Here is a 21061-nt window from a genome sequence, read left to right on the forward strand (position 1 = left end):
GCTTCAGCAGCTTATCTAGGTGTATGCTTCAGCAGCTTATCTAGGTGTATGTTTCAGCAGCTTATCTAGGTGTATGTTTCAGCAGCTTATCTAGGTGTATGTTTCACCAGCTTATCTAGGTGTATGTTTCAGCAGCTTATCTAGGTGTATGTTTCAGCAGCTTATCTAGGTGTATGTTTCACCAGCTTATCTAGGTGTATGTTTCACCAGCTTATCTAGGTGTATGTTTCAGCAGCTTATCTAGGTGTATGTTTCAGCAGCTTATCTAGGTGTATGTTTCACCAGCTTATCTAGGTGTATGTTTCACCAGCTTATCTAGGTGTATGTTTCACCAGCTTATCTAGGTGTATGTTTCACCATCTTATCTAGGTGTATGTTTCACCAGCTTATCTAGGTGTATGTTTCAGCAGCTTATCTAGGTGTATTTTTCAGCAGCTTATCTAGGTGTATGTCTCAGCAGCTTATCTAGGTGTATGTTTCAGCAGCTTATCTAGGTGTATGTTTCACCAGCTTATCTAGGTGTATGTTTCACCAGCTTATCTAGGTGTATGTTTCACCAGCTTATCTAGGTGTATGTTTCACCAGCTTATCTAGGTGTATGTTTCAGCAGCTTATCTAGGTGTATGTTTCAGCAGCTTATCTAGGTGTATGTTTCAGCAGCTTATCTTGGTGTATGTTTCAGCAGCTTATCTAGGTGTATGTTTCAGCAGCTTATCTAGGTGTATGTTTCAGCAGCTTATCTAGGTGTATGTTTCACCAGCTTATCTAGGTGTATGTTTCAGGAGCTTATCTAGGTGTATGTTTCAGCAGCTTATCTAGGTGTATGTTTCAGCAGCTTATCTAGGTGTATGTTTCAGCAGCTTATCTAGGTGTATGTTTCAGCAGCTTATCTAGGTGTATGTTTCAGCAGCTTATCTAGGTGTATGTTTCACCAGCTTATCTAGGTGTATGTTTCAGCAGCTTATTTAGGTGTATGTTTCAGCAGCTTATCTAGGTGTATGTTTCAGCAGCTTATCTAGGTGTATGTTTCAGCAGCTTATCTAGGTGTATGTTTCAGCAGCTTATCTAGGTGTATGTTTCAGCAGCTTATCTAGGTGTATGTTTCAGCAGCTTATCTAGGTGTATGTTTCACCAGCTTATCTAGGTGTATGTTTCACCAGCTTATCTAGGTGTATGTTTCAGCAGCTTATCTAGGTGTATGTTTCAGCAGCTTATCTAGGTGTATGTTTCAGCATCTTATCTAGGTGTATGTTTCAGCAGCTTATCTAGGTGTATGTTTCAGCAGCTTATCTAGGTGTATGTTTCACCAGCTTATCTAGGTGTATGCTTCAGCAGCTTATCTAGGTGTATGTTTCACCATCTTATCTAGGTGTATGTTTCACCAGCTTATCTAGGTGTATGTTTCACCAGCTTATCTAGGTGTATGTTTCAGCAGCTTATCTAGGTGTATGTTTCAGCAGCTTATCTAGGTGTATGTTTCAGCAGCTTATCTAGGTGTATGTTTCAGCAGCTTATCTAGGTGTATGTTTCACCAGCTTATCTAGGTGTATGTTTCAGCAGCTTATCTAGGTGTATGTTTCAGCAGCTTATCTAGGTGTATGTTTCAGCAGCTTATCTAGGTGTATGTTTCAGCAGCTTATCTAGGTGTATGTTTCAGCAGCTTATCTAGGTGTATGTTTCAGCAGCTTATCTAGGTGTATGTTTCAGCAGCTTATCTAGGTGTATGTTTCAGCAGCTTATCTTGGTGTATGTTTCAGCAGCTTATCTAGGTGTATGTTTCACCAGCTTATCTAGGTGTATGTTTCAGCAGCTTATTTAGGTTTATGTTTCAGCAGCTTATCTAGGTGTATGTTTCAGCAGCTTATCTAGGTGTATGTTTCAGCAGCTTATCTAGGTGTATGTTTCAGCAGCTTATCTAGGTGTATGTTTCAGCAGCTTATCTAGGTGTATGTTTCAGCAGCTTATCTAGGTGTATGTTTCAGCAGCTTATCTAGGTGTATGTTTCAGCAGCTTATCTAGGTGTATGTTTCACCAGCTTATCTAGGTGTATGTTTCACCAGCTTATCTAGGTGTATGTTTCACCAGCTTATCTAGGTGTATGTTTCACCAGCTTATCTAGGTGTATGTTTCACCAGCTTATCTAGGTGTATGTTTCAGCAGCTTATCTAGGTGTATGTTTCAGCAGCTTATCTAGGTGTATGTTTCAGCAGCTTATCTAGGTGTATGTTTCAGCAGCTTATCTAGGTGTATGTTTCAGCAGCTTATTTAGGTGTATGTTTCAGCAGCTTATCTAGGTGTATGTTTCACCAGCTTATCTAGGTGTATGTTTCAGCAGCTTATCTAGGTGTATGTTTCAGCAGCTTATCTAGGTGTATACCAAGAGAATGAAGTCGTCATAGAAGTATGTTGAATATTCTTGTAAACTTGCATTCTCTGTCTGAACTATTAATGTTTTATTTTGACTTTCATGTTCCTGTTACTGATTCTTTTCAATTTTTACATTGTTTTATTAACTCTAAACTGAATAGAGCACATTTAAAAGTCTATCTTCAAACAATAGATTTAAATCACTCATACTTAACTTTCTAGGAAATTCAAATTCCCATGGGGACTATTAGCATTTTTAGCATTCTTTTTACTATGCAAAGCAATAATTGTTCATAAGTTCTTCCCAACACTGATGCAGAAGTTCCCACAAATATGTTACACTTGTAGGTTGCTTTGCTTTCACCCTTCTGTCCAGTTCATCCAAACTCAGCTTAATGGGGTTTAAGTCTGGCTATTCCATTGTTCAAGCCTACGGTCTTGGTGTGACAATGCCAACCCTTTCAAATGCTGCCTCAGTCTAAAAATCCCATACATATTATAGAGTCAGCCCTGCCAGATGACCTGGGCAGTAGCCCATTTTGCCTGCCCCTGAAAATGGACCTGGCCTTCAGTATACATTGTGGTTTTGTTCCTAAAGGAAATGTTGTGCAAAAAAGTGAAGAACACTAGTATGCGCTAAAGAAAACTTGTAATAGTAAAAAATAAATAAATTAAAACTTTACTAGTCCGCTTTGAAATAGGGAGACATGACAAAGAGGCGATTCTTAACACAGACAACGGAGTCCATGAATTACGCATGGTGTTAATGTAGGTGAAAAATCCCAACCACACCCTCGAAACACCCATGGTCAGAGCCTCATTTTATATCGGCAATATCTCCAAGACACCTTGTTCTATCTAGGGAGACTGTTGTTCCATAACAAAACACAAAGTTGCATATATTTACACGTACAGTGTATCAAGCATGTTTCTGTGTTGTTGCATTTGTAATTCTTTTAACTACTTCTCAAAAGGTTCTTATTTAAAGAACTTACGTATTGGGCAGCTATACAGGGAGTGCAGAATTATTAGGCAAATGAGTATTTTGACCACATCATCCTCTTTATGCATGTTGTCTTACTCCAAGCTGTATAGGCTCGAAAGCCTACTACCAATTAAGCATATTAGGTGATGTGCATCTCTGTAATGAGAAGGGGTGTGGTCTAATGACATCAACACCCTATATCAGGTGTGCATAATTATTAGGCAACTTCCTTTCCTTTGGCAAAATGGGTCAAAAGAAGGACTTGACAGGCTCAGAAAAGTCAAAAATAGTGAGATATCTTGCAGAGGGATGCAGCACTCTTAAAATTGCAAAGCTTCTGAAGCGTGATCATCGAACAATCAAGCGTTTCATTCAAAATAGTCAACAGGGTCGCAAGAAGCGTGTGGAAAAACCAAGGCGCAAAATAACTGCCCATGAACTGAGAAAAGTCAAGCGTGCAGCTGCCAAGATGCCACTTGCCACCAGTTTGGCCATATTTCAGAGCTGCAACATCACTGGAGTGCCCAAAAGCACAAGGTGTGCAATACTCAGAGACATGGCCAAGGTAAGAAAGGCTGAAAGACGACCACCACTGAACAAGACACACAAGCTGAAACGTCAAGACTGGGCCAAGAAATATCTCAAGACTGATTTTTCTAAGGTTTTATGGACTGATGAAATGAGAGTGAGTCTTGATGGGCCAGATGGATGGGCCCGTGGCTGGATTGGTAAAGGGCAGAGAGCTCCAGTCCGACTCAGACGCCAGCAAGGTGGAGGTGGAGTACTGGTTTGGGCTGGTATCATCAAAGATGAGCTTGTGGGGCCTTTTCGGGTTGAGGATGGAGTCAAGCTCAACCCCCAGTCCTACTGCCAGTTTCTGGAAGACACCTTCTTCAAGCAGTGGTACAGGAAGAAGTCTGCATCCTTCAAGAAAAACATGATTTTCATGCAGGACAATGCTCCATCACACGCGTCCAAGTACTCCACAGCGTGGCTGGCAAGAAAGGGTATAAAAGAAGAAAATCTAATGACATGGCCTCCTTGTTCACCTGATTATGTAACAAAAGTATTAGACAAGGGAGGAGCAGTTGATGTAGCATATCTAGATTTCAGCAAAGCATTTGACACCGTCCCACACAATAAACTTATTCACAAACTATATCTCCTTGGTCTAGATTCAAAAATTGTGAACTGGGTGGAATGCTGGCTTAAGGACAGAAAACAAAGTGTCTTAGTAAATGGAGTTCATTCAGCAGAGGGGGCTGTTATTTGTGGTGTTCCTCAGGGGTCAGTTCTGGGGCCTGTTTTGTTTAACATATTTATCTGCGATATCAGCAAAGGGCTACAGGGGAAAGTATGTCTCTTTGCAGATGATACAAAAATTTGCAACAGAGTGGATGTTCCAGGGGGGGTAGACAAAATGAGAAGTGATATACAACAATTGGAGGATTGGACAAACGACTGGGATCTAAAGTTTAACACAGCAAAGTGTAAAATAATGCATTTAGGGAAGTAAAATCCAAATGTTAATTACAGACTCAATGACACTTTACTGACTGTTACAGACGAGGAACAGGACTTGGGAATTATTATTTCAGATGATTTAAAACTTAGTAAACAATGTAGTAATGCAGCAAGTAAGGCTAGCAGAATGCTTGGATGTATTGGTAGAGGTATTTGCAGCAGAAATAGTAAGGTTCTTATGCCACTTTATAGATCATTAGTTAGGCCTCATCTTGAGTATTGTGTGCAGTTCTGGAGGCCATATCTTCAGAAGGATATTAACAAACTTGAATCTGTGCAAAGGAGGGCTACCAAAATGGTACATGGTCTAAAAAATAAAACTTACTAGGACAGACTCAATGACCTAAATATGTATAGCTTAGAGGAGAGAAGGGAAAGAGGTGATATGATAGCAACTTTCAAGTACATTAAAGGGTTTAGTAAAACTGAGGCTGTGGGTATTTTACATAAAATGGAAAATTCAAGAACAAGGGGTCATGAGCTCAAGTTAAAGGGTAGTAGATTCAGGAGTAATTTGAGGAAGCACTTCTTTACAGAAAGAGTGATTGATTTATGGAATAAACTTCCTCAAGAGGTAGTAGCAACAAACACTGTGGGGGACTTTAAAAATGCATGGGACAAGCATAGGGCTATCCTACGAACTAGATAAGTTTATACTGTTAGGTAAGGTCGGGCAGACTTGCTGGGCCTATGGCTCTTATCTGCCGTCAATATCTATGTTTCTATGATCTGAACCCCATTGAGAACCTGTGGTCCATCATCAAATGTGAGATTTACAAGGAGGGAAAACAGTACACCTCTCTGAACAGTGTCTGGGAGGCTGTGGTTGCTGCTGCACGCAATGTTGATGGTGAACAGATCAAAACACTGACAGAATCCATGGATGGCAGGCTTTTGAGTGTCCTTGCAAAGAAAGGTGGCTATATTGGTCACTGATTTGTTTTTGTTTTGTTTGTGAATGTTGAGATGTTATATTGGTTTCACTGGTAAAAATAAATAATTGAAATGGGTATATATTTTTTTTTTTGTTAAGTTGCCTAATAATTATGCACAGTAATAGTCACCTGCACACACAGATATCCCCCTAAAATAGCTATAACTAAAAACAAACTCAGAACTACTTCCAAAACTATTCAGCTTTGATATTAATGAGTTTTTTTGGGTTCATTGAGAACATGGTTGTTGTTCAATAATAAAATTAATCCTCAAAAATACAACTTGCCTAATAATTCTGCACTCCCTGTAGAGTTAATGCATACCAACAAAGCTGTAGAAAAAAAAGTGATGCTGAATGAATTTTAATCATTATCTCAACACCGATAAACTAGTGTCTATGAATTTAAACAAATGAGTTCTGTTCCAGGTCACTCTCAAAATTGACTTAAGTTCTTATTATATTTAAAGCTGTGAAATACATGCAAATAACTAATTTCTGTGATAGAATCTTAAACTATTAGTTATAAAAGTTTGTGCATGGTAAATAAAATTAAAATATACAAATGGTATGTCTCCCAAAAGACTAAATGGCAAAATCCTGGCCCTTTAAAGGGACAGTCTACACCTTGGTCATCTTAAAGTCTTACCTTAGATTAAGCTGCAAATAGCCTCCTGCACCCCTTTCTATATCATGCAGCAGGAAAAGTAAAAAAGTTGGTTTAAAATTAATTTTGTTTCTGACCGTGTTGAAATGGCTGCCAAGCTAAGCCCACTGATGACATCATGATCTGGGCTACATATGGCATCCAATCACAAAAGGCTCACTTGTTGGATTCAACAGACTGTCAATGCTATTCAGCAGAGTGCATAGATTCAGCCCAGATCGTGATGTCATCAGTGGGTGGAGCTTGGCAGCCATTTCAAAGTGGTCAAAAACACTATTAATTAAAAAAACAAACTTTTTTACTGTTACTGCTGCATGATATAGAAAGGGTGCAGGAGGATATTTCCAGTTTCATATAAGGTAAGACTTTAAGATGACTAAGGTGTAGACTGTCCCTTTAAGTGCAAGGGTTCTTTAATTCTTGTATTCTATTCTGAAGTTGTTGCATTGTCTATTTTTTCTCTTCACTTTTTAACACTGTATCTTTCATTCTGTTTTTCTTACACTTATTTATGTCTTTCCCCTTGTGCACACTTATTATATTGTATACAGGGGGAACATTTTACACAGCCGAAACCAGTGATGCTGCCAGACCACACTATCTGTTCTCCTGGGCTTCCATTCTCCATGCCTCTTCTCTCTGGCTGAGCAGCTCCGGTTTTCTCCTGTCAGACCAAGATGAAGGTGCTTGTCGTCTTTCACGACCAGTCACCCCCACTTCCATAGGGCAGGAGTTTGTCTCAAGAACTTCAACCAAGTCGCCAGAAGATATCAACTTCGAGAGGTTCCACCTTCTTCTCGGTGAGCAGACACTAGTCAAACCTGGATATTTTTTAGGACACCGTTTTTAGTAGATTAATCTGTATCTGAGAATGTGAGACATATATCTGTGAGTATATTCTGTATAGGATAATGCACAGCCTATTACAGTTTATTTAGACTGTCTAAATAAGCTGCTTCACTAACTATAAGCAAAAGTCATATGATAAACTTTCTCTTTTTTTTTTTAAAAAGTATTTCTTTCACATGCTCCAATTGCACAAAGCTAGTCTTAACAGTGGCTTATAAACCCTTATCCAGTTGAAGAATACCCTGTCTCCAGGTAGTTCCTGAAGAATGTGTTCATTTATGGATAATGCTAGTAAAAGGGGCTTGAGTGGGGAATATTAAAGAGTGATCTTGACACTATTATCTGTATATAGATAAAAACACACATCATCTAGCCAAGATGGAATCATATGACAGATTGTCTTAAGAAGAAACTTGAAAATGAAAAAGTATTGAGAACTGATATTACCTTTTCCCTTCTCCCATATCATGTGACAGCAGTCAGACAATACCACCATGAAATTCACTATATTTTAACTCTGAATATGTTGCATGTTATAGGAATAGTACAGTAAAGTCAAAATTAAACGTTCATGATTTAGAGCATGCAATAATTTTAATCAACTTTCCAGTTTACTTCTGTTGATGAATTTGCTTTGTTTTTTAGGTAAAATCGAGGTAGTCTGATAGGAGTTTTGTAGCGTGCACGTGTCTTTAGCAGTATATGGCAGCAGGGTTTGCAGCTATGTATAACATCGCTATAAACAAAGTTGCAAAATTTGCTGACAGATGGCTAAAGAGACGTGCACGCTCCTGAATTCACCTAGGATTGCTCTTTAACAAAGGATAGCAACAGAACTAAGCAACATTTATAATATATGTAAAATGGAAAGTGTTTTACAGTTCCATGCTGTATTCAATACATATTAAGATTTATTTTTTCTTTACTGCCACTTTAATTATCCTATGACACTCACATTATTAAATTAAAATACAAAATGTTTATATAATTCTATAACATTTTTTGTTTTAAACCTATTAATGCATTTTTACTGTTTGAAAGAAATTAATCTTATAGTCATTTTATATGCTTATGATTTGCTATGGTACTTTTACATTTTATTATTGCGTGTCATGCTTCATGAACTGTTGTACACGAATTATGTGATGGCACCAACTATGCAATTATGTAATGCATTTCCTGAATCTTGTATTAGTTGTGGGAGTCTGCACTTGCATTTCTCATATGCAGCTGCCAGGGTGTCAGGATCCAAACTTCTGTATTCACTTAGTGGAGAGTAAATCCGCACTCACTGGATTTTCAAAGGCAAACTGTTTATTTTGGTGTGACATTTCCAAACTTGTCTGAGGAAGAAACATATGTCCCGAAATGTCACACTAAGTGCGGATTTACTCTCTGCTAAGTATGTATGTGTGTGTGTGTGTGTGTGTGTGTGTGTAATACAGGTAGCCCTCAGTTTACGCCGGGGTTAGATTCCAGAAGGAATGGTTGTAAATCGAAACCGTTGTAAATTGAAACCCAGTTTATAATGTAAGTCAATGTGAAGTGAGGGAGATAGGTTCCAGGCCCCTCTCAAAATTCACATAAGTAACACCTAATACATTATTTTTAAGGCTTTAAAATGAAGACTTTAAATGCTAAAAAGCATTATAAACCTAATAAAATAATCACACAACACAGAATATATAATTAAACTAAGTTAAATGAACAAAAACATTTGCTAAACAGCATTATAAACCTAATAAAATAATCACACAACACAGACTTCACTTGCATTTTTCTGCAAACAGTTCTTTTAATGCATTCCAATTTGGACTGATTTATAGACAGGAAGATCTTGTTCCTTAGAAATCTGCTCGATAGCTCAGGTCTGGTTAAACTGATTAATTTCAGCTTGCTTTGCTGCAACACAAGCGGACAGCTCCACCTACTGGCTATTTTAATAAATTCAATGCTTTTCAATAGCAGTCACATGACTGGAAAAAAAGGTTGTTATTCTGAAACGGTGTAAATTGAACCGTTGTAAAACGAGGGCCATCTGTATATACATATGTATTGTGTGTGTGTGTGTATGTATGTATGTATATATATATATATATATATATATATATATGTGTGTGTGTGTGTATATGTATGTATAAAACATATATATATATATATATATATATGTATTGTGTGTGTGTGTGTATGTGTGTGTGTGTATATATATATATATATATATCTCAAAATAACAAGAGTTTTGCATTGAGCAATGATACTTTTTCTCTTGTTAAGTGTAGTCAGTCCACGGGTCATCCATTACTTATGGAATATATCTCTTCCCCAACAGGAAGTTGCAAGACGATCACCCAAGCAGAGCTGCTATATAGCTCCTCCCCTCACATGTCATATTCAGTCATTCTCTTGCAACCTAACTAAAGATAGGTCGTTGTGAGAGGTCTGTGGTGTTTTTTAACTTAGTTTATTTCTTCAATCAAAAGTTTGTTATTTTAAATGGCACCGGAGTGTGCTGTTTGTTCTCAGGCAGCATTAGAAGAAGAATCTGCCTGCGTTTTCTATGATCTTAGCAGACGTAACTAAGATCCACTGGCTGTTCTCATCTGAGGAGTGAGGTAACTTCAGAAAAGGGGAATAGCATGCAGGGCCCCCCTGCAAACGAGGTATATGCAGTAAATTATTTTTCTGAGGAATGGAATTGACTGAGAAAATACTGCTGATACCAATGTAACGTAAGTTCAGCCTTAAATGCAGTGATAGCGACTGGTATTAGGCTGATGAGTGTGTGTACACTGAATGTATTTTTCTAAGGAATGGAATTGACTCTGAAAATACTGTTAATACTGAAGTAATGTATGAGCCTTAACTGCAGTAAAAGCGACTGGTAGCAGGCTTATTAATAACACTTCATTACTTTTAAAATATATGTTCAAAACGTTTACTGGCATGTTAATCGTTTTTTGTGAGGTACTTGGTGATAAAACTTATTTGGGCATGATTTTTACCACATGGCTATCTTTGTTTTCTGCATAGAAACAGTTAACTGAGCTTCCCCACTGTTGTAATATGAGTGGGAGGGGCCTATTTTAGTGCTTTTTGCGCAGTAAAAATTCAGTCACAATCTGCCTACTTCATCCTCCATGATCCAGGACGTCTCTAGAAAGCTCAGGGGTCTCCAAAATTCATTTTGAGGGAGGTAATCAGTCACAGCAGACCTGTGACAGTGTGTTTTGACTGTGATAAAAACGTTAATTATTAAATTGTTATCCGTTTTTGGGTATTAAGGGGTTAATCATCCATTTGCTGGTGGGTGCAATCCTTTGCTAACTTAATACATTTACTCTGAAAAATTGGTTGCTGTAACTAATTTGGTTCATTGTTATTTCAACTGTGACAGCTTTTTGTGCTTCTTAAAGGCACAGTAGCGTTTTTTATATTGCTTGTAAATTTATTTAGAAAAGTATTTCCAAGCTTGCTAGTCTCATTGCTAGTCTGTTTAAACATGTCTGACACAGATGAATCTCTTTGTTCACTATGTTTAAAGGCCAATGTGGAGCCCAATAGAAATTTGTGTACTAATTGCATTGATGTTACTTTAAATAAAAGTCAATCTTTACATGTAAAGAAATTATCACCAGACAACGAGGGGGAAGTTATGCCGATTAACTCTCCTCACGTGTCAGTACCTTCGCCTCCCGCTCAGGAGGTGCGTGATTTTGTGGCGCCAAGTACATCAGGGAGGCCCTTACAAATCACTTTGCAAGACATGGCTACTGTTATGACAGAAGTATTATCTAAATTGCCAGAATTAAGAGGCAAGCGCGATAGCTCTGGGTTAAGGACAGAGCGCGCGGATGATGTGAGAGCCATGTCAGATACTGCGTCACAGTTTGCAGAACATGAAGACGGAGAGCTTCATTCTGTGGGTGACGGATCTGATCCAGGGAGACTGGATTCAGAGATTTCTAATTTTAAATTTAAGCTTGAGAACCTCCGCATATTGCTAGGGGAGGTATTAGCGGCTCTGAATGATTGTAACACGGTTGCAATTCCAGAAAAATTATGTAGGTTGGATAGATACTATGCGGTACCGGTGTGTACTGACGTGTTTCCTATACCTAAAAGGCTTACAGAGATTATTAGCAAGGAGTGGAATAGACCTGGTGTGCCTTTTTCCCCTCCTCCCATATTTAGGAAAATGTTTCCTATAGACGCCACCACACGAGACTTATGGCAGACGGTCCCTAAGGTGGAGGGAGCAGTTTCTACTTTAACTAAGCGTACCACTATCCCGGTGGAGGATAGTTGTGCCTTTTCAGATCCAATGGATAAAAAATTAGAAGGTTACCTTAAGAAAATGTTTGTTCAACAAGGTTTTATCTTACAGCCCCTTGCATGCATTGCGCCTGTCACTGCTGCGGCGGCGGCATTCTGGTTTGAGTCTCTGGAAGAGGCCATTCGCACAGCTCCATTGGATGAAATTATGAACAAGCTTAAAGCACTTAAGCTAGCTAACGCATTTGTTTCTGATGCCGTCGTACATTTAACCAAACTTACGGCTAAGAACTCTGGATTCGCCATCCAAGCACGCAGAGCGCTATGGCTTAAATCCTGGTCAGCTGACGTGACTTCTAAATCTAAATTGCTTAATATTCCTTTCAAAGGGCAGACCTTATTCGGGCCCGGCTTGAAAGAAATTATAGCTGACATTACGGGAGGTAAGGGCCATGCTCTACCTCCGGACAGGGCCAAATCAAAGGCTAAACAGTCTAATTTTCGTGCCTTTCGTAACTTCAAGGCAGGAGCAGCATCAACTTCCTCCGCTCCAAAACAGGAAGGAGCTGTTGCTCGTTACAGACAGGGCTGGAAAGCTAACCAGTCCTGGAACAAGGGCAAGCAGGCCAAGAAACCTGCTGCTGCCCCTAAGACAGCATGAAGAGAGGGCCCCCTATCCGGAAACGGATCTAGTGGGGGGGGCAGACTTTCTCTCTTCGCCCAGGCTTGGGCAAGAGATGTCCAGGATCCCTGGGCGTTGGAGATCATATCTCAGGGATATCTCCTGGACTTCAAAACTTCTCCACAAGGGAGATTTCATCTTTCAAGGTTATCAGCAAACCAAATAAAGAAAGAGGCGTTTCTACGCAGTGTACAAGACCTCTTACTAATGGGGGTGATCCACCCAGTTCCGCGGACGGAACACGGGAAAGGATTCTATTCAAATCTATTTGTGGTTCCCAAGAAAGAGGGAACCTTCAGACCAATCTTGGACTTAAAAATCCTAAACAAATTCCTAAGAGTTCCATCATTCAAAATGGAAACTATTCGAACCATCCTTCCCATGATCCAAGAGGGTCAGTACATGACCACAGTGGACTTAAAGGTTGCCTACCTTCACATACCGATTCACAAGGATCATTATCGGTACCTAAGATTTGCCTTCCTAGACAGGCATTACCAGTTTGTAGCTCTTTCCTTCGGATTAGCTACGGCTCCAAGAATCTTTACAAAGGTTCTGGGCTCATTTCTGGCGGTACTAAGACCGCGAGGCATAGCGGTGACTCCGTACCTAGACGACATTCTGATACAAGCGTCAAGTTTTCAAACTGCCAAATCTCATACAGAGATAGTTCTGGCATTTCTGAGGTCGCATGGGTGGAAGGTGAACGTGGGAAAGAGTTCTCTATTACCACTCACAAGGGTTCCCTTCCTAGGGACTCTTATAGATTCTGTAGAGATGAAAATTTACCTGACGGAGGCCAGGTTATCAAAACTTCTAAATGCTTGCCGTGTCCTTCATTCCATTCCACACCCGTCAGTAGCTCAGTGCATGGAAGTAATCGGCTTAATGGTAGCGGCAATGGACATAGTACCATTTGCGCGCCTGCATCTCAGACCGCTGCAATTGTGCATGCTAAGTCAGTGGAATGGGGATTACTCAGATTTGTCCCCCCTGCTAAATCTGGATCAAGAGACCAGAGATTCTCTTCTATGGTGGCTTTCTCGGCCCCATCTGTCCAAGGGGATGACCTTTCGCAGGCCAGATTGGACGATTGTAACGACAGACACCAGCCTTCTAGGTTGGGGCGCAGTCTGGAATTCCCTGAAGGCTCAGGGATTATGGACTCAGGAGGAGAAACTCCTCCCAATAAATATTCTGGAGTTAAGAGCAATATTCAATGCTCTTCTAGCTTGGCCTCAGTTAGCAACTCTGAGGTTCATCAGATTTCAATCGGACAACATCACGACTGTGGCTTACATCAACCATCAAGGGGGAACCAGAATTTCCCTAGCGATGTTGGAAGTCTCAAAGATAATTCGCTGGGCAGAGTCTCACTCTTGCCACCTGTAAGCGATTTACATCCCAGGCGTGGAGAACTGGGAGGCGGATTTTCTAAGTCGCCAGACTTTTCATCCGGGGGAGTGGGAACTTCATCCGGAGGTCTTCGCTCAACTGATTCATCATTGGGGCAAACCAGATCTGGATCTCATGGCGTCTCGCCAGAACGCCAAGCTTCCTTGTTACGGATCCAGGTCCAGGGACCCGGGAGCGGTGCTGATAGATGCTCTGACAGCCCCTTGGGTCTTCAACATGGCTTATGTGTTTCCACCATTTCCGATGCTTCCTCGATTGATTGCAAAGATCAAACAGGAGAGATCATCTGTGATTCTGATAGCGCCTGCGTGGGCACGCAGGACCTGGTATGCAGACCTAGTGGACATGTCGTCCTGTCCACCATGGTCTCTGCCTCTGAGACAGGACCTTCTAATTCAGGGTCCTTTCAACCATCCAAATCTAATTTCTCTGAGGCTGACTGCATGGAGATTGAACGCTTGATTCTATCAAAGCGTGGCTTCTCGGAGTCGGTTATTGATACCTTAATACAGGCTAGGAAACCTGTTACCAGAAGAATTTACCATAAGATATGGCGTAAATATTTATATTGGTGCAAATCCAAGAGTTACTCATGGAGTAAGGTTAGGATTCCTAGGATATTGTCTTTTCTACAAGAGGGTTTAGAAAAGGGCTTATCTGCTAGTTCGTTAAAGGGACAGATTTCTGCTCTGTCTATTCTTCTACACAAACGTCTGGCAGAAGTTCCAGACGTTCAGGCTTTTTGTCAGGCTTTAGCTAGGATTAAGCCTGTGTTTAAGACTGTTGCTCCGCCGTGGAGCTTAAACTTAGTTCTTAACGTTCTTCAAGGCGTTCCATTTGAACCCCTTCATTCCATTGATATCAAGCTGTTATCCTGGAAAGTTCTGTTTTTGATGGCTATTTCCTCGGCTCGAAGAGTCTCTGAGTTATCTGCCTTACATTGTGATCCTCCTTATCTGATTTTTCATTCAGACAAGGTAGTTCTGCGTACTAAACCTGGGTTCTTACCTAAGGTAGTTACTAACAGGAATATCAATCAAGAGATTGTTGTTCCATCATTGTGTCCTAACCCTTCTTCAAAGAAGGAACGACTTTTGCATAATCTGGACGTAGCCCGTGCCCTGAAGTTCTATTTGCAGGCAACTAAAGATTTTCGTCAAACTTCTTCCCTGTTTGTCGTTTACTCTGGACAGAGGAGAGGTCAAAAGGCTTTGGCTACCTCTCTCTCTTTTTGGCTTCGTAGCATAATACGTTTAGCCTATGAGACTGCTGGACAGCAGCCTCCTGAAAGGATTACAGCTCATTCTACTAGAGCTGTGGCTTCCACCTGGGCCTTTAAAAATGAGGCCTCTGTTGAACAGATTTGCAAGGCTGCAACTTGGTCTTCACTTCACACTTTTTCAAAACTTTACAAATTTGACACTTTTGCTTCTTCGGAGGCTATTTTTTGGAGAAAGGTGCTTCATTCAGTGGTTCCTTCCGTTTAAAGTTCCTGCCTTGTCCCTCCCTTCATCCGTGTACTTTAGCTTTGGTATTGGTATTCCATAAGTAATGGATGACCCGTGGACTGACTACACTTAACAAGAGAAAACATAATTTATGCTTACCTGATTAATTTATTTCTCTTGTAGTGTAGTCAGTCCACGGCCCGCCCTGTCTTTAAGGCAGATCTAAATTTTAATTAAACTCCAGTCACCACTGCACCCTATGGTTTCTCCTTTCTCGTCTGGTTTTGGTCGAATGACTGAATATGACATGTGAGGGGAGGAGCTATATAGCAGCTCTGCTTGGGTGATCCTCTTGCAACTTCCTGTTGGGGAAGAGATATATTCCATAAGTAATGGATGACCCGTGGACTGACTACACTACAAGAGAAATACATTTATCAGGTAAGCATAAATTATGTTTTTATTGGACTAACTTTACATTTATAAGACGACAAGCTTTCGGAAGAGTGTCTTCCTTTTTCAAGTCTGAAGCAATACTGACCAATTTGATGGAATTTACAGATTATATCTTAAAACACAGGCTAAAAAGACGTGTGTGTATGTATGTGTACATATATATATATATATATATATATATATATATATATATATATATATATATATATATATATATATATATATATATATATATATATAAATAAATATAATCTATCTACTTTTAAAAGATTACTCAGAATCTGGATTCTCTTCCTTCAAGGACAATGTTTACACACTATATAGCAGAAGTAAATATGTCACCCATTCATCCACAGTTTGCACAATTTTTTAAAATTCTTTATTATAATCTGATGGTTTCTCAAAGTAGCATTTGCTAAGACTTCCTCATTGATGTTTATTATTTATTTTTATAAATAGGACCATTGTTAAATGCTTCTGTAAGAATGAACCAAAAATAGACAGGATTCAGCTTCCCTTATATTTTTTTCCCCAGGAATTAGTGTGGAGTTTCTTTGCTGTCCTCCTGCGGATGCCCCCATGAATAGTATCACTGTCTGTTTACGGGCCCTGAAATCATTGCTTATTGGGGTATGGCCCAGAACTCACATTGGAGCTGACCAGGTAAATATCATTCACCTCCAATTATTCTTCTTAAAATTAAAATTAACAGTGTGTATAGTTTTAGAGAAAGAAACATGGCAGATTTGGTGTACTATGTTGATACCTGCACATAAAATATGGGAAAATATATCCACAAGAAGACAAATAACTTAAAGCAACTCTAAATGTGTATAAAGATGCACATTTAGTCCAGGGCAGATCAAAAAGCAGTATGCAAAATATACTTCCCATGCTGTGCTTTTTTCCCCATTTTCTGTGCTCAGATCAGATACTTTACTACCTGTGCCATACATAGTATGCAGCGCCTTGCTCAACCTATTAGTGATGTACATAAAGCCACAGCAGAAATGGTGTATTGCCGGGCAGGCAGATGGGACTTTAAACTTAAAGGGACCTGAAACCCAAATGTTTTCTTAAATTTGTCAGAGCATACAATTTCTCCAACATAGGTGTGTCCGGTCCACGGCGTCATCCTTACTTGTGGGATATTCTCTTCCCCAACAGGAAATGGCAAAGAGCCCAGCAAAGCTGGTCACATGATCCCTCCTAGGCTCCGCCTACCCCAGTCATTCTCTTTGCCGTTGTACAGGCAACATCTCCACGGAGATGGCTTAGAGTTTTTTAGTGTTTAACTGTAGTTTTTTCATTATTCAATCAAGAGTTTGTTATTTTTAAATAGTGCTGGTACGTACTATTTACTCAGAAACAGAAAAGAGATGAAGAATTCTGTTTGTATGAGGAAAATGATTTTAGCAACCGTAACTAAAATCCATGGCTGTTCCACACAGGACTGTTGAGAGCAATTAACTTCAGTTGGGGGAACAGTTTGCAGTCCCTTGCTGCTTGAGGTATGACACATTCTAACAAGACGATGTAATGCTGGAAGCTGTCATTTTCCCTATGGGATCCGGTAAGCCATGTTTATTACGATTGTAAATAAGGGCTTCACTAGGGCTTATTTAAACTGTAGACTTTTTCTGGGCTAAATCGATTGATTATTAACACATATTTAGCCTTGAGGAATCATTTTATCTGGGTATTTTGATATAATAATATCGGCAGGCACTGTTTTAGACACCTTATTCTTTAGGGGCTTTCCCAAAGCATAGGCAGAGTCTCATTTTCGCGCCGGTGTTGCGCACTTGTTTTTGAGAGGCATGGCATGCAGTCGCATGTGAGAGGAGCTCTGATACTTATAAAAGACTTCTGAAGGCGTCATTTGGTATCGTATTCCCCTTTGGGTTTGGTTGGGTCTCAGCAAAGCAGATACCAGGGACTGTAAAGGGGTTTAAAGCTTAAAACGGCTCCGGTTCCGTTATTTTAAGGGTTAAAGCTTCCAAAATTGGTGTGCAATATTTTCAAGGCTTTAAGACGCTGTGGTGAAAATTTGGTGAATTTTGAACAATTCCTTCATGTTTTTTCGCAATTGCAGTAATAAATCCTTCCTTCCATCCAGGAAGGTCAATTCATGACCACGGTGGATTTAAAGGATGCGTATCTACATATTCCTATCCACAAGGAACATCATCGGTTCCTAAGGTTTGCATTCCTGGACAAACATTACCAGTTCGTGGCGCTTCCTTTCGGATTAGCCACTGCTCCAAGGATTTTCACAAAGGTACTAGGGTCCCTTCTAGCGGTGCTAAGACCAAGGGGCATTGCAGTAGTACCTTACCTGGACGACATTCTGATTCAAGCGTCGTCCCTTCCTCAAGCAAAGGCTCACACGGACATTGTCCTGGCCTTTCTCAGATCTCACGGCTGGAAAGTGAACGTGGAAAAGAGTTCTCTATCCCCGTCAACAAGGGTTCCCTTCTTGGGAACAATTATAGACTCCTTAGAAATGAGGATCTTTCTAACAGAGGCCAGAAAAACAAAGCTTCTGGACTCTTGTCGGATACTTCATTCCGTTCCTCTTCCTTCCATAGCTCAGTGCATGGAAGTGATCGGGTTGATGGTGGCGGCGATGGACATAGTTCCTTTTGCGCGCATTCATCTAAGACCATTACAACTGTGCATGCTCAGTCAGTGGAATGGGGACTATACAGACTTGTCTCCGAAGATACAAGTAAATCAGAGGACCAGAGACTCACTCCGTTGGTGGCTGTCCCTGGACAATCTGTCTCAAGGGATGATGTTCCACAGACCAGAGTGGGTCATTGTCACGACCGACGCCAGTCTGATAGGCTGGGGCGCGGTCTGGGGATCCCTGAAAGCTCAGGGTCTTTGGTCTCGGGAAGAATCTCTTCTACCGATAAATATTCTGGAACTGAGAGCGATATTCAATGCTCTCCAGGCCTGGCCCCAGCTTGCGAGGACCAGGTTCATACGGTTTCAATCAGACAACATGACGACTGTTGCGTACATCAACCATCAGGGGGGAACAAGGAGTTCCCTAGCGATGGAAGAAGTAACCAAAATTATTCTTTGGGCGGAGTCTCACTCCTGCCACCTGTCTGCTATCCACATCCCAGGAGTGGAAAATTGGGAAGCGGATTTTCTGAGTCGGCAGACATTGCATCCGGGGGAGTGGGAACTCCATCCGGAAATCTTTGCCCAAGTCACTCACCTGTGGGGCATTCCAGACATGGATCTGATGGCCTCTCGTCAGAACTTCAAAGTTCCTTGCTACGGGGCCAGATCCAGGGATCCCAAGGCGGCTCTAGTGGATGCACTAGTAGCACCTTGGACCTTCAAACTAGCTTATGTGTTCCCGCCATTTCCTCTCATCCCCAGGCTGATAGCCAGGATCAAGCAGGAGAGGGCGTCGGTGATCTTGATAGCTCCTGCGTGGCCACGCAGGACTTGGTATGCAGATCTGGTGAATATGTCATCGGCTCCACCTTGGAAGCTACCTTTGAGACGAGACCTTCTTGTTCAGGGTCCGTTCGAACATCCGAATCTGGTTTCACTCCAGCTGACTGCTTGGAGATTGAACGCTTGATTTTATCGAAGCGAGGATTCTCAGATTCTGTTATCGATACTCTTGTTCAGGCCAGAAAGCCTGTGACTAGAAAGATTTACCACAAAATTTGGATAAAATATATCTGTTGGTGTGAATCTAAAGGATTCCCTTGGGACAAGGTTAAGATTCCTAGGATTCTATCCTTCCTTCAAGAAGGATTGGAAAAAGGATTATCTGCAAGTTCCCTGAAGGGACAGATTTCTGCCTTGTCGGTATTACTTCACAAAAAGCTGGCAGCTGTGCCAGATGTTCAAGCCTTTGTTCAGGCTCTGGTTAGAATCAAGCCTGTTTACAAACCTTTGACTCCTCCTTGGAGTCTCAATTTAGTTCTTTCAGTTCTTCAGGGGGTTCCGTTTGAACCCTTACATTCCGTTGATATTAAGTTATTATCTTGGAAAGTTTTGTTTTTAGTTGCGATTTCTTCTGCTAGAAGAGTCTCAGAATTATCTGCTCTGCAGTGTTCTCCTCCTTATCTGGTGTTCCATGCAGATAAGGTGGTTTTACGTACTAAACCTGGTTTTCTTCCAAAAGTTGTTTCTAACAAAAACATTAACCAGGAGATTATCGTACCTTCTCTGTGTCCAAAACCAGTTTCAAAGAAGGAACGTTTGTTGCACAATTTGGATGTGGTCCGCGCTCTAAAATTCTATTTAGATGCTACAAAGGATTTTAGACAAACATCTTCCTTGTTTGTTGTTTATTCAGGTAAAAGGAGAGGTCAAAAAGCAACTTCTACCTCTCTCTCTTTTTGGATTAAAAGCATCATCAGATTGGCTTACGAGACTGCCGGACGGCAGCCTCCCGAAAGAATCACAGCTCATTCCACTAGGGCTGTGGCTTCCACATGGGCCTTCAAGAACGAGGCTTCTGTTGATCAGATATGTAGGGCAGCGACTTGGTCTTCACTGCACACTTTTACCAAATTTTACAAGTTTGATACTTTTGCTTCTTCTGAGGCTATTTTTGGGAGAAAGGTTTTGCAAGCCGTGGTGCCTTCCATTTAGGTGACCTGATTTGCTCCCTCCCTTCATCCGTGTCCTAAAGCTTTGGTATTGGTTCCCACAAGTAAGGATGACGCCGTGGACCGGACACACCTATGTTGGAGAAAACAGAATTTATGTTTACCTGATAAATTTCTTTCTCCAACGGTGTGTCCGGTCCACGGCCCGCCCTGGTTTTTTTAATCAGGTCTGATATTTTATTTTCTTTAACTACAGTCACCACGGTACCATATGGTTTCTCCTATGCAAATATTCCTCCTTAACGTCGGTCGAATGACTGGGGTAGGCGGAGCCTAGGAGGGATCATGTGACCAGCTTTGCTGGGCTCTTTGCCATTTCCTGTTGGGGAAGAGAATATCCCACAAGTAAGGATGACGCCGTGGACCGGACACACCGTTGGAGAAAGAAATTTATCAGGTAAACATAAATTCTGTTTTTAAATAACTTTTCAATTAACTTTTATTATCAATTTCTTTCCATTGGCAGGGAGAGTCCACAAATCCATTCAAATTACTAGTGGGAATTCAACCCCTGGCCAGCAGGAGGGGGCAAAAAACACCCCATCAGAGCTGCTAAGTGTCACTCCCATTACCCATTATCCCCAGTCATTCTTTGCCTTTATCATTGGGGAGAGATGTGTGGTGTAGAGGTTAGCACAGCTACCGCTTGACCAGAAGTGTGCGGGCTCAAAACCATCTGCAAATGTTTGTTGGTAAGCAGAATTTTTGAGCAGGCATACCTTTCATTCAGGGGAGTGAGCCCTTCATCCGGAAGTATTCTCATTGATAACCCTTCAGGTGGGGACTTCCGGAGTTGGATCTGATGGCGTCTC

At 40.8% G+C, this 21061-nt stretch overlaps 1 protein-coding gene across 1 annotated transcript in view; it reads left to right on the forward strand.

Annotated features, from left to right (window-relative positions):
- The window catches only part of HEATR5A (HEAT repeat containing 5A), a 373796-nt gene that overhangs the window by 202055 nt on the left and 150680 nt on the right, over window positions 1-21061 (forward strand). Inside the window, exons 28-29 of the mRNA XM_053697931.1 lie at window positions 7029-7277; window positions 16136-16263. Coding sequence (XP_053553906.1) covers window positions 7029-7277; window positions 16136-16263 — 377 coding nt within the window. The remainder of the gene's footprint in view (window positions 1-7028; window positions 7278-16135; window positions 16264-21061) is intronic.

The sequence above is a fragment of the Bombina bombina genome, chromosome 1 (genome assembly GCF_027579735.1).
Source record: "Bombina bombina isolate aBomBom1 chromosome 1, aBomBom1.pri, whole genome shotgun sequence".
In the NCBI taxonomy this organism is placed as follows: domain Eukaryota; kingdom Metazoa; phylum Chordata; class Amphibia; order Anura; family Bombinatoridae; genus Bombina; species Bombina bombina.